Source organism: Portunus trituberculatus, chromosome 41 (assembly GCF_017591435.1).
Source record: "Portunus trituberculatus isolate SZX2019 chromosome 41, ASM1759143v1, whole genome shotgun sequence".
In the NCBI taxonomy this organism is placed as follows: domain Eukaryota; kingdom Metazoa; phylum Arthropoda; class Malacostraca; order Decapoda; family Portunidae; genus Portunus; species Portunus trituberculatus.
In genome coordinates this window covers 3,613,389-3,627,021 of record NC_059295.1, presented here as the reverse complement: position 1 = coordinate 3,627,021, position 13,633 = coordinate 3,613,389, and the positions used below count along the sequence as shown (strand labels likewise).

At 43.9% G+C, this 13,633-nt stretch overlaps 1 protein-coding gene across 2 annotated transcripts in view; it reads right to left on the bottom strand.

Annotated features, from left to right (window-relative positions):
* Positions 1-351: 351 nt before the first annotated feature.
* LOC123517189 (zinc finger protein 219-like) overlaps positions 352-13,633 on the bottom strand; it is a 173,181-nt gene continuing 159,899 nt past the window's right edge. For both annotated transcript variants that reach the window (XM_045277192.1, XM_045277193.1), the window contains one exon: positions 352-2,234. In XM_045277192.1, the coding sequence (XP_045133127.1) occupies positions 1,770-2,234 (465 nt within the window). In that variant the 3' untranslated portion in view covers positions 352-1,769. The remainder of the gene's footprint in view (positions 2,235-13,633) is intronic.

Sequence of the window (13,633 nt, the reverse complement as noted above, 5' to 3'; positions counted from 1 at the left end):
GTTTTAATTATAGTGAGTTAAAAAGAAAATAATTATTAAGATTTGCATATCTTGTGATCTTATTAAGTTTACAGTTTTCTTCTCATTTACAAACAATAATGGACTCACTGAAGATGGAAGAATGAATATGATAACAATTCTAAAAGAATAGCTCATCCTTGTAAATATAAAGGAATAGTAGAACAAATATGTACTGTATGTTATAAGATCACCCAATTAAATATATATCAGGGATAAAGGTTTAACTGGTACGAAGTCCACAGTAGGCTTCCTTTGAATTTCTTAACTTGTGCATAGCAGCCACTGTTTTTTTTAGCCTAGGTAGGATTGAGAAGAGAAAAAAAGACCCCACAAGATCTAAAGGTTTTAAGTATATGTCTCTCCCTGATCTACTTCTGACAATTACTAGGATTTTTAAAAATTACACAGACTGGGTCCAGGAGGTCCCTTGCTGTCCATCTGTCTTTGCCTCCTTCACTTCACTCCTCCCACATTTTTGTCTTGGTCCAGAAGCAATGACTACAGCAACTACAAATTTTGAAAAATCAAGCTAACATGAAAAGTAGGTCAAAATAGGTATTAATATATATATATATATATATATATATATATATATATATATATATATATATATATATATATATATATATATATATATATATATATATATATATATATATATATATATATATATATATATATAAGAATTTATAACACAAATACCTGTTTTTATGCATCTCACTTGTCAAATAATTTGTTTCAAGTCAAGGGACACTCTCTCTCTCTCTCTCTCTCTCTCAAACACACACACACACATACAATTAGTAATGAAACTAAAACTTATAATACAGAAAATTAATCAACTGTAATGATGAAGAAATTGTCACAAAATAGGTCAGTGTGTGGATTTAACGAGTAAAGCGTTAATTCAACACTCACACATGTTGTTAGCAAACATAAAATCAATAAATTTTATATGCTGTTTACAAGTATTTCATTTTAAAAAAATTTTATTGTCCTCCTTGAATGATTACATGCACATACACCTCACTAAAGAAACAAAAAAATATTCAACTTCACTAGTGATATAACACAAAATAAAAGGCAGAAAATGAAAATGAGAAAAGGGATAGGATTCTGACCTGCAACTAATGATGATGATGATGTAAAAATTATTATGTACATTTTAAACTCTTTCATAAATATGAATACCTTTGGCATGAGATATAATGGTTTCACAGAAATCCAAAGGAAGACATAGATATGTGAACCTAACTCACCATCTCAGATCTTGAACACCTGAATGAAAATTAAATTATTGATTCACCTTTCCAATATTTTAGAAGCATGTTTGTAATTTGATTAAGAAAACTAAAGATAGCCTGAGTAATAAGGATGTGTGGGAACAACACAACTGTGAAGTGAAAGAATGGACCTCTATGATCTATCATAATGGCTGCCAAGAAACTGGGTCATGGCTTAACTGTGTCAGACTGCAGGGAGAGAGAGAGAGAGAGAGAGAGAGAGAGAGAGAGAGAGAGAGAGAGAGAGAGAGAGAGAGAGAGAGAGAGAGAAACTTTCTAGCATACCCTGAGCTGCAAAACTGGAATCAGAACCACATTAAATTGATCAAATTGTGTTCCTCTTTACTTTTAAGACAGCTTATATCTCCATGTACTACATTTAATAAGGAGCTCAAGTACTCTTCTGAATTATGGTCTAATGCTTTCTATCTTATAGTGTAAGAAAACTTGAACACAAAGTACATTTTATCTAACAATACCATCTGCTCTAAGATCCTTGTTATGAATATCTTCAACCAGGCCATGAGCTCTAAGATCCTTGTTATGGATGCTGTCAATAAGTTCATGTCCTCTGAGATCTTTGTTGTGAATATTTTCAATGTGTTTTTTGAGGGAGTGCGGTCTCTTGGCACTGAAGTCACAGTGGGGGCACTTGTGAGGTCTCTCTCCTGTGTGTCGCAACATGTGTCGCTTGACATTATCTGACCGCTTGCTAGTGAAGTCACAGTGAGGGCATTTGTGGATTTTACCAACATTTTCCTTTTTAGTTGCCATTACAATTTTGTGTGTTTTACACGTGCAATTACAATGTTTGCCAGAACATGGTTTGGGTACTGAAGCTTCACCATGTGATTCCTGTTTGATACACTTACAGTCACCATAATGACATTCCATGGCCTCTTTGAGTCCTGCATTTGAAGAACCCTGACCCTGAAATAAAATTAAGGTGCATTAAACATAAATACATATAAATTAAATGCAATAAATAGTAGAGAAATATAGTTTGTTACTACACATACTATTAGCCATAATTATTAATTATTGCTTAAACCCCCCACCCCACAGCAAAGTTACATAATGTCCATTAGCTCGCAAGAGAACAACAAAAGAAAAGAACTTGAGTTCCCCTTTCCGTTCTCTAAGAAAAGGTGCACGGACCATTTTCTACAACCCCTCGGTACCAGCCAGCCTTTCCCCACAATTCATTCGCTTCTTTGCTGCCTTAGTGGTTACATGTGTTACCTTAGCTCGCTTACTGCCGGCTTTTTGTCCTGTTTCTGCGGCTTTTGGGTTGCCGCCTTGCTCTTGTTTTCAGTTAGAGCCTTGGTTAAGTGTAAGATCATGGTAAGGCTGTGTGGTAAATGCTCTAGATCGTTACCATCTTGGTCTGTGGGCCCTGATGACGATTGTTTGTCATATAGAGTCAAGTCTTGCAGTCTCACATCTCGGTGTGAAAAATGCATTTCTTTCTCTCATGATGAGTTTCTAAGGTTTTTGGAGAATGTTAAGGTGCATAGGGAAAGGAGGAAGTCTTCACCTGGGAAGTGCAAGGCTCAGAGTTCCCAACAACTACACAAATGTATGTGTAAAATGGAGGAGACATTGGATAGACTGTCCCTTTTTCTTACCCCCTCCCAGGATTCTCCCTTTTCTGGATTTCAGTCTCCTATCCATCAGGTGGACCTTCGATCTCAGGGAACAGATGGTGCAGCCTGTCCCGGGGCCGAGATGGTTCCGGCGACAGCCACTTCAACAATAACACAAGCAGCTGGTGTTCCAGTCCTCTCTACTGACACAGGTAAGATGCCAGTTGCTCTGATGAAGGCCCTCGCTGATTTTGGGGGTGGATTTGGTGACTGCCAGGTTCCTATGGTCATGGCAGTATAACATTCTACCCATGATATGGAGGTAGAGAGCCGGTGTTATGCCCCAGGGTCCTACCTCTCTGCCCCTCTCAGAGAATTAGGAGGTGATAACCTAAGGTCTGACAAACAACCCATGCCCTTTAAGGCCAGCCAAGGTACTGCCAAAGGAGGTCCTGGTTATGGCGTTACCGTTGGCAATGATGGAAGGGAGTCAAGGGACAGCTGTCACTTTGCCCTAAGGCACCACCCCATGGAGGGTGATGGTAGTGATGGGAGGGACAGCTGTCACCATGCCCTAAGGCGGGACAGCCAGTTTTTGTTTCTCCCCAGGGAAGTCAACCAAGGTTCTTATAATGGAGATTCCATTGAACCCCTCCCTGTCCCCTCAAGAGCTGGTTTGACTAATGCTTTTCTTCCCACACAGGATTTGCGCGCTGGTGCCATTCCTAAGGTGAGTTTGCAGACCAACCAACCTCATGACAAGACTGTTGAGGTTAGTTTGGCCTCATCTGCCATAACTACTCACCATACCCTCCTTTGCAGTGGTGTTTCTCAGGGGGACCATTCACTTTCCCAAGAGACGTCTGATGAGGTGAGCCATTTTATTTCCGTTCCTGGTAGTAGCAATCTGGTTCCAGAATCCTCAGCTTCCAGACTGGTTGAACATCCCCAGTCCACTTATGAGGCAGATGAGGAAGATGAGGAGGAGGTGTCTCCTCCTCAGGTGGGTGATCCTCCTTTTCTACAACTTATAGATAGAGTGAGGAGTTTTCACCAGCTTCCAACTCCTAAAGCTCCTTCCTCGTCGATTCTCAGGGGGGATGAGCGAGCTCAAGGATCAGTTGAGACTCGCCGTCCCTCCTTGGCCATTCCTCGATCTTTTTAGGCCCAGGCTATTCAGAAGGAAGCCCTAGGTAAGGCTCTGAGAGACCCTAGACCTAATTTATCTCCTTTCCAGTTACCCAGAATTTGGAAGAAGGGTGCCAATGAAATTTATATACCCGAAGGGGCCTCTCGGGAGTTGGGTGGTCTTAGACAGGGGGGAAACCAGATGGTATCAATTTCCACCCGTGTCTTGGCTCAGATGGAATCAGTGTGTGGTTCCATGACCGACATCACCTCTTGGATAGACCAGGTGTTGGCCGCTTGGGCTGGAGACTCTTCAGGCACACAGCAGGAAGTGCTGGCTTTTTTATCCTCTCTGGCCAGGACCAACAGAGATTTTCTTCGCCCTGCAGAAGAACTATGTTGTCGGCTTCATATGTTACGGAGAAAGGCAACTGTGGATGCCTTGCCTGGTTCCTTTTCTGATGCGGATAAACACCAGCTTTTGTCTTCTCCTTTTTTTTATTTTCTCTTTGACCCATCTGTGGTGGCCAAGGTGCAGAACACAGAAGACTTGGCTTCCCAACAGTGTGCTATCTCTTCTCTGGTTAGGAGCTTGACCTGTTCAGTTAGGGGTTCAGCTGGGACACCCCGTGGAAACAAAGTAAGAGGGCAGGTGAGGAGAGGGTCCCTTCTTAGACCCTTTCCATTGGCTCCTGTTACCAGATCCTCCCCCACAGGGTGACCCTTTCGCGCCCGGGGGGCTCGCAGTGAAGGCTCCCGAGGCTGAGGCAGGTCACGCTAAGGAAAACTCTGGCTCTCCGGTCCTGTGGGTGCTTGCCTGCAGCGTCACTGGAGAGTGTGGATGGAGGTAGGGGCAGGGGAGTGGGTAGTGAAGACCCTGCGTTATGGGTATGTACTCCCTTTTCTTCGTCCCCCTCCAATGGCTTCCAGACCCGTAGAGTTTGCCACCTATGTAGAGGGGTCCGTTCATCATATGGCCCTAGACCTAGAGATTCATGATATGTTGGACAAAGGGGCCATAGAGCTGGTGGTGGACAAGCTGAAAGCCTTTTATGCATGTCTGTTCCTGGTTCTGAAAGTAACGGGGTTGGAGACCGGTGTTCAACCTTTCGGCCCTGAACAAGTTTTTAAGAGTCGGCCCCTTTCGAATGGAGACAGTGGCTTCAGTGTTGGAGTCCATGAAAGTGGGGGATTGGATAGTCTCTCTAGATCTACGAGACGCATATTTCCAAATCCCAATACACCCTCGTTCTTGCAAGTTCCTGCGGTTTGTTTGGCGGGACAGTCTTTCAATTCAGAGTTCTGTGTTTTGGCCTCGCCACCGCTCCTCAGGTTTTTACCAAAATCATGGCTCCAGTGTCCGCATGGGAGCATCAACACAGGATTTTTCTCCTCCGCTATCTGGACGACTGGCTGATCACGGGTTCGTCTCAACAGGAGTGCACGAGTACCATCCAAACTATTTCCCATTTGTGCGATTGACTGGGTATTCAGGTCAATCTATCCAAGTCGGACCTGGTGCCCAGCCAGATGAAGCAGTACCTGGGCATGGTACTGGACTCCATGAGGGCTCTGATTTTTCCTTCCCCAGAGCGGATCGGCCGGTTTCGGTGTCACTGTAGAGGTCACTCTTGGGTCATCTGGCATTCCTAGAGAGGCTGATTCCAGGTGGCCACCTTCATTCCCGGTCCCTTCAGTGGTGCCTGAAGAGACACTGGAGAGCAGCTTCGGACCCACCCTGGTGGCGGGTCCCTCCATCTCACCAATGTCTTGCAGACCTCTTCTGGTGGATGGAGCCAGCTCATCTTCTCCAAGAAACCCCTTTTGCGATGCCACCTCCAGAGATGACACTGTTTTGCGATGCCTCTCTGCACGGGTGGAGTACTCATGTGGGGGAGTCCCTTGTCTCAGGTCTCTGGTCTCTACAGGAGAAGAACCTTCACATCAATCACCTGGAGATGTTGGCGGTCTTCCGGGCCCTTCAGGCCTTGCAGCGGGACTTGTTGGGCACAGTAGTGAATCTTATGTCAAACAGGGAGCACTCGGTCCAAGTCTCTGTCTGTTCTGACAGGGGTCATTCTTTGGTGGTGCGAGGACAATCAAGTATTGCTCCGCCCCAAGTTCGTGCCAGGACGGCGCAACGCGGTGGCAGATGTCCTCAGCTGCAAGTGTGTGGAGTCGGAATGAACCCTACACCCAGTCATGTGCAAATGGGTCTTCCAGGCATGGGGTGCTCCTCAGGTGCACCTGTTTGCTACGGCTTTAAAACACCAGCTACCACTGTATGTGTCTCCACTTCCGGACCTGAACGCTTGGAAACAGGACGCGTTTGCCTTCCCCTGGGAGGGCTTAGATCTGTATGCCTTTCTCCCCTTCTCCCTGATTCGGCGGGTACTGGTTCGGGTCAGAGAGACCTCGGGTGTCCGCGTGTCTCTAATTGCTCCTCGGTGGCCTCAGGCAGACTGGTTCCCTCTGCTGCCGAGTCTATTAGTAGATCACCCGAGAGTGTTGCCTCTGTGGGACTCACTGTTACGTCAGCCTCATCGACACCTTTTTCACAAATCTCCAGCAACACTTCATCTTCATGTGTGGAGACTCTCCTGCGTCTCTTCCAAAAGAGAGGCTTTTCGCGAGAAGCCGGTCAGACATTCTTCGGCCAGGGTGTACCAGGCGAAGTGGGCCATCTACTGTCGTTGGTGTGAGTCGAGGGGCTGTCATCCTCTCTCGGCCTCTGTGATAGACTTGGCGGACTTTTTTCTTTTCCTTTGGGGCACAAAGCATTTATCTTTACCATCTATTAGGGGATACCGCTCTGCTCTGGCCCCCATTTTCCGACAGGCAGGCCAGGATATCTCTCAAAATATGGATTTGTTAGATTTGTTTCGGGGATTTGCCAAGTCGGCTCCTCCCCACTCGCCACGCATTCCTGCGTGGAATTTATCTTTAGTTTTGAATTCTTTAACGAAGGCCCCCTATGAGCCCCTTCATTTAGCTTCATTGTGGGACGTGACACTGAAAGCTTCTTTTCTCTTAGCTTTGGCTTCTGCTTGTCGGGTTAGCAAATTCCATGGACTTTCAGCTGAGGTTCATCACTCTAGGGATTGGTCTTCGATGACTTTCTCTTTAGCCTCGGACTTTCTGGCTAAGACTCAAGTTCCAGGTGATGATTCTCAGTCAGAATTTTCTATTCCGGCCTTGGCTAAGTCTGTTGGGGATTCTGAGAGTGACCGGCTTTTATGCCCAGTTCGGACTGTCCGGGAGTACCTGCAGAGGACCAGGGACTGTTGTCCTAGGTGCTCACTCTTATTTGTGACGGTTTCCGAACCTCGACGGATGGTACATCCACACAAAATTTCTTTTTGGATATGTCTGGTTATCCAACGCACACATCAGGATGTTTCAGAGGAAGACATGTGCTCGGTGAAAATCAATGCACATGAGGTTAGGACAGTGACTACAAGTGCCCTATTTAACCCGTACAGCGTCAGAGATGTACAAGATACGTCGGCTACTCTGAGCGAACCGGGCGTCAGAGACGTATGAGATACGTCAGCGAGCTTCCTTGTGTTTTCGGAGGTATTGCGTCCTCAAAACCTAACATTATACTGCCATCATGCACTGTAGACATTGCTCATGCTGCCTCCTTGTCCCTGCTAACATGAATGCTTCCTGTATTTATTTATTACATATCTGAACTTTAGCAGTTTCTGCTGCCTTTAGCTCGGTGTAGCGGGAAACTGACGTCTCAACTCCGCTAATATGAACGCAGCGTAATTTCCATTACTTACTCTCACCATTTCAGATGTTTTTGGTAACTATTATATTGTGGTAGTGAAAACTTTGTATGACATAAATAAGAATTTTCCAATCGCTTTGTTATAAGGAAATACAAGTACATATTACTCGGAAAATATTTGCACTGGGAAAGGCAACACTCCCTCGCGATATCTCGTGTCTATTTTTAGCCACAAGCACTCCCAAACAGCAAATCATGACATGTTGTTTTTCTTTCAACTCAGGAATGATATTATGCATGTGTCCAACTCAGGCATCGACTGGTGACAAACGAGGAAGCGAATAAACTAGTCACATAAGGCTTTGCTAAGTTGCTAACCTTAGCGCAAAACATCTCGCACCAATTAATACCACTTACAGTCAGTTCTGGGAGGAATGACTGTCATTTTCATTTGTTTCACATCATTTAAGACTGGTTTAACAAATAAAAAAAATCCATGATGTGGCCAGCACTGGCGAAATCACAAAGTCTCAGATCTGCTGACGCTGTACGGGTTAAGAAAATTAGGAGTATTCCGACCGTCCTCCGAGCAGGGACCTGGAAATGTAGTTCTACATTTGCTTCTTTTTATCTATGGGATATAACTCATAGATATCTAGATACCTTTTTTTGGGGGCCCTTTTGTATCGGCTCTCAGGGTTATTGATTAAGGTTGATTGGGTTCAGGCTACATAATTTCTATGTACTTTAGTATGGGAGGCTTTGAGTTAGTTGACCTTCTTGGTGGGATGTTGGATGGGCTGCTTCTTTTCCCTGTTACTTCCCCTTGGACATGGATGTCAGTGCTACACTTCCCAGGACTTGACCTCTTCATTGTAAGTTGCTCAAGTGTGGTTCTGTTTTTGTTTTTGTTTTCGAATCTTTTCAGATTGGTTAAAGGAATGGTCATCCTCCCTCTTATACTTGGGAATCAGTTTTCAAGCAATAATTAATAATTATGGGTAATAGTATATGTAGTAACAAATAGAATTTTTTAAGTAAAATCCATTTTTATCTACATACTTACCCATAATTATTAATTATAATTCATGTTCCCTTCCTCCCTCCCCTCTTTGACCTTTTTAGAGTGGAAGCGTATGAATTGTGGGGGAAGGCTGGCTGGTACTGAGGGATTGTAGAAAACGGTCCGTGCACCTTTTCTTAGAGAACGGAAAGGGAATCTCAAGTTCTTTTCTTTCGTTGTTCTCTTGCGAGCTAATGGACATTATATAACTTTGCTGTGGGGTGGGGGGTTTATGCAATAATTAATAATTATGGGTAAATATGTAGATAAAAATGTATTTTACTTAAAAAATCCTATTTTAGTAATAAAGGATACCGAAAATTTTTTATATCGTCTTTATATATATTCAGTACTTTGATAAATAGAATTTCTTCTACACACTGTCCATTTTACAGTCCGACTTTGGTGCCATACTCCTAAAATCCCTTTGTTTCGCATTTGCATACCCACCTTCTGCACCTGCGCCACATTTACAGACGTGCAGTTTGTTGTATGCCTGGCAAGCGTCACTTACTGTTGTTCCAGCAGCCACCTTTGTGTTGCCAGGACGCTTCCTTATATGTCCTGTACACGACATACATTCATTACACAAGGAACGGATTAAAATATGAGATTCTCCCCTTTAACATAAGTTGTGGCAGTTGGGGGAAAATTACTTTGGTAAAGGAAGACAAGGGTGATAAATACAGAAAAGTTTAGCTTCTTAACTCATTGTAATGAGTGCAAAAGCAGAGATGCTATATCCAAAAGGGAGCTGGCTTAGAATATAGAACAGATTGGACCTGTTTAACTGCTGCTATATGAAATACAACTGAACAAAACTACAGTTCTTGAATTTAGGAATTTAATTCATTCCTGAGCACTGTTCTAAATTCAAAATTTTAATCAATGTGAAATAAATTAATCCATTCCCAAGCACCCTCTCTTAGTGGCTTATAACAGACACTTCCACTGCTAAGATGGCTGCTTCACATCTCCAGCTCAGAAACTTTTTATCCAAAAAGGATGTATTTAATGAACTTGGTAACACAGAACTCATTCACCAAAACAAATACTTCTATAAAGAAGTTGTGTGTCTGTATGTGTGTGTGCGTATTTACCTAGTTGTATATTACAGGGTTTGAATGGGGTTAATAGTGACCTGTCTCAATATATACTGTTATTGCCTGCCTGGAGGAGAGACAGCGAGAGAGAGAGAGAGAGAGAGAGAGAGAGAGAGAGAGAGAGAGAGAGAGAGAGAGAGAGTGATTGTAAGTTGTTTACAAGGTAGAAAGTGCTGAGTCCTGTCCCATAGATAGGGAGCCTTTGGGTCAGCTGGTGAGGTCAGCAGGTGAAGTCACTGCCTCAAGCTGTGCCACACCAAAGCTCAGTACACACAGCAAGCTACCACACAGTACAGATTAACATTGTCATCTCTGCAACGTGCCACAGACCCTAACACGCAAGTTCACCATCCTTCAGACGTACTTATCTCGCACGCCATTCTATGATTGTACTATATCGTATTTAGTCATCTCACATAATGTAGCATGTACGTACCTGTATCACAGCCATTCTCATTTGGTGGGAATGTGAGTGGAATACAGAAGGATACGACCCGTCGAGGGGTCCTAATTATTTCACCTGCATCCCTGCCAAAGGGAAATGCGCGTATTGCATTGTTTTTTATAGTAGTGTTTCTTGTCAACAGGTTTTGACCGAAATATACACTATAGTGTCAACGTGAGGGTCTCACTGCCCTACAACCACCTGATGGGCGGTAACAGTCAAAACATGTGGTCCACGACGACACAACAGTGACAACAACGGTGAAACAAGATACATGCATGCATCCAGTGATACAGTGGCAAGCAGTGATGAACATATATATGTGCACTACGTGCACTCAATAACACTCTACGGGATTTACTTGTCATACTCAACAACCAATTTGTGCACTAGTGATTGTTACTTGTGTGTGTATATGTGTATAATTGAATGACAACACACAGTTACAAGCATATTTACGTGCATCCAGTGAAACTCTATGGGATTCACTTAACATACTCCATAGCCAGTTGGTACATTGGTCATCGTTAGTTGTGTTTGTGAGTATAAAGGATAAGGGAATGGTGACAAACAGTGATAAAACATACCTACGTACTCCACTGTATGAAACTCTACTGGATTTAATTCTCAGATTCCACAGTCAGTGTGAACATTAGTAATTGTTAACTTTTGTTTATAAGGGTAAGGAGTGCATTAAAGAGTAACAAGCACATTGACAGGCACCAACAACAAAGGAGTAACTTGTGAAACTGGGCTCATCTCTCTCTCTCTCTCTCTCTTTATCGATGCATATATGTACTGCATTACAAAGAGTTATGATAGGTGAGTGTGATGTGTAATATCTGCTGACACACATATGGTGTGTAACCTCTGCTGCCACACATATGGTGTGAACTAATGCTGACACACGATCTGCTGACACACATATGATGTGTAACATCTGCTGATACACGTATGGTGTGTAACATCTGCTGGCACACGTATGGTGTGTAACATCTGCTGATACACGTATGGTGTGTAACATCTGCTGGCACACGTATGGTGTGCAACGTCTGCTGCCACACGTATGGTGTGTAACCTCTGCTGGCACACACATGGTGTGTATCTTCTGCTGGCACACATATGGTGTGTATCTTCTGCTGACACACATATGGTGTGCATCCTCTGCTGACACATGTATGGTGTGTAAACTTCGCTAACACCCACAGTAAACGTAAAGAAAGCCTATAGACGCCATCGTTATCACCTGACGACAACACTACCTTCCAAGTAGTCATGGAAGAAAACAAATCTGAGAAGGACAGCTCACCTAAGCTGGAGCCAACAGATATCATTGACAAGGACATAGTCCTGAAGCCAGTGATGGAGGAAGGCCTGTAGTCAACAGAGGGCAGAGTTGAAAGACTGCCACATACAGTCATGCAACCATGGCAGAATGAAACAAACTTGAATGCTGCAATGCTGCCTGAGAATCTGGGCATCACGCAGCAGCTGTTTGAACGTAGTCAACAAATACAACATATGTTTACACACATGTTGACCATGGTAAGAACCTTCACCAAAAGTGTAAAATAGCTATGTGCAGTAAAGAGCACAGATGTGATGTTGACTTTGGCTGCTAAAGGAACCTCTCCTATTACTGAATCAGAAACGGCTTCTGGGCGTGGAGGAAACTTGTCTGTCTCCTCGGTGTCTGAACCGGGGCAGTCCCACCAGGGGGAGTATGAGAATACTGCCTGAGTCCGTACGACCTGTAAAGTGATGTCATCTTTGGCTGCTGCTACTCAAGAAACCTCTCCTCCTGCTGGCTCAGCAATTACTCTTGAACGTATGGGAAACTTGTCAGTTGATTTAGTGTCAGATCCGGAATTGTCTCACCAGGGGGAGCATGAGAATACTGCCTGAGACCTTACGGGCCCGACCAATCAGAATACACTCTCAGTAAGCAGACAGGCTGAGGGCGATAATAACTCAACCAGGTCATTGAAACCATCTGGAGACCAGGAAGTCAGACATGGTAACAAACATACATACATTCAGCACTTGATCAAAGGAGTCTGTGGGGGACCAAGCGTGAGAATGAATGATGTCAAAGGCCTGCGTTTTTTAGTGGATGCCTTGAGCACCTGCGTAAGGAACTTGAAGAAGGGAGAACTAAAAAAAATTGAAACATGAATCCATACATGTCATAACAGGGAGGTTTAAAGGGAAACTGAGAGATGATTACGTGGATGAATCATATAGACATGAGGAACTGAACAGTGGCACCTCATGTGATGCCGAGTGGTTGTTAACATTCACGAAAAACATGCATACATACATTCAGCACTTGATCAAAAGAGTCTGTGGGGGACCAAGCGTGAGAATGAATGATGTCAAAGGCCTGCGCCTTTTAGTGGATGCCTTGAGCACCTGCGTAAGGAACTTGAAGATTATGGGAGAACTAAAAAAAATTGAAACATGAATCCATACATGTCATAACAGGGAGGTTAAAGGGAAACTGAGAGATGATTACGTGGATGAATCATATAGACAAGAGGAACTGAACAGTGGCACCTCATGTGATGCCGAGTGGTTGTTAACATTCACGAAAAACATGCTCAGGAAGGCAGAGAAGGACGGAGAACAGATAGAAGATACAAGTGGACAATATGCTAACCCACCATATAAGCCACTACCAAGTAAGAAGACTATGGGATTGATGACTGCAACGTCAAAGGTGATGAACAGAAGTCAGACACAGTGCTCATTGTGTCAGGAACACCATCCCATCGAGACTTGTAGGTGCTTCATTGAGATGAACACAAATGACCGCCTCTCACTAATGCGACGAGAGAGACAGTGTTTGTCAGGCTTCAGTCAGAATCACTGGATCATGACATGTCCTCGAAAGGTGCTGTGTAGTATTGATGGCTGCCTAGAATTCCATTCCTGGTTGTTACATTTCACAGGAAATACATTAAATAGACATATTCAAGTCAGATAAATGAGGCCCTCAGATGCTCCTCAAGGACTAAAAAGAACTCACCTTGGAGACACCTCACCATCCCTTAATAAGAGGTTAAGACAGACACCGCTACAGGCTATAATGCCACCAAACCAATGCAGTAGTGATGCCCCATGAACATGGTTTCGAGGTCCGGGTGCCTCGATAGGTTGAGTGTTATCACCTGCCTGGCAGGGAGGGAGAGATGAGAGAGAGAGAGAGAGAGAGAGAGAGAGAGAGAGAGAGAGAGAGAGAGAGAGAGAGAGAGAGAGAGAGAGAGAG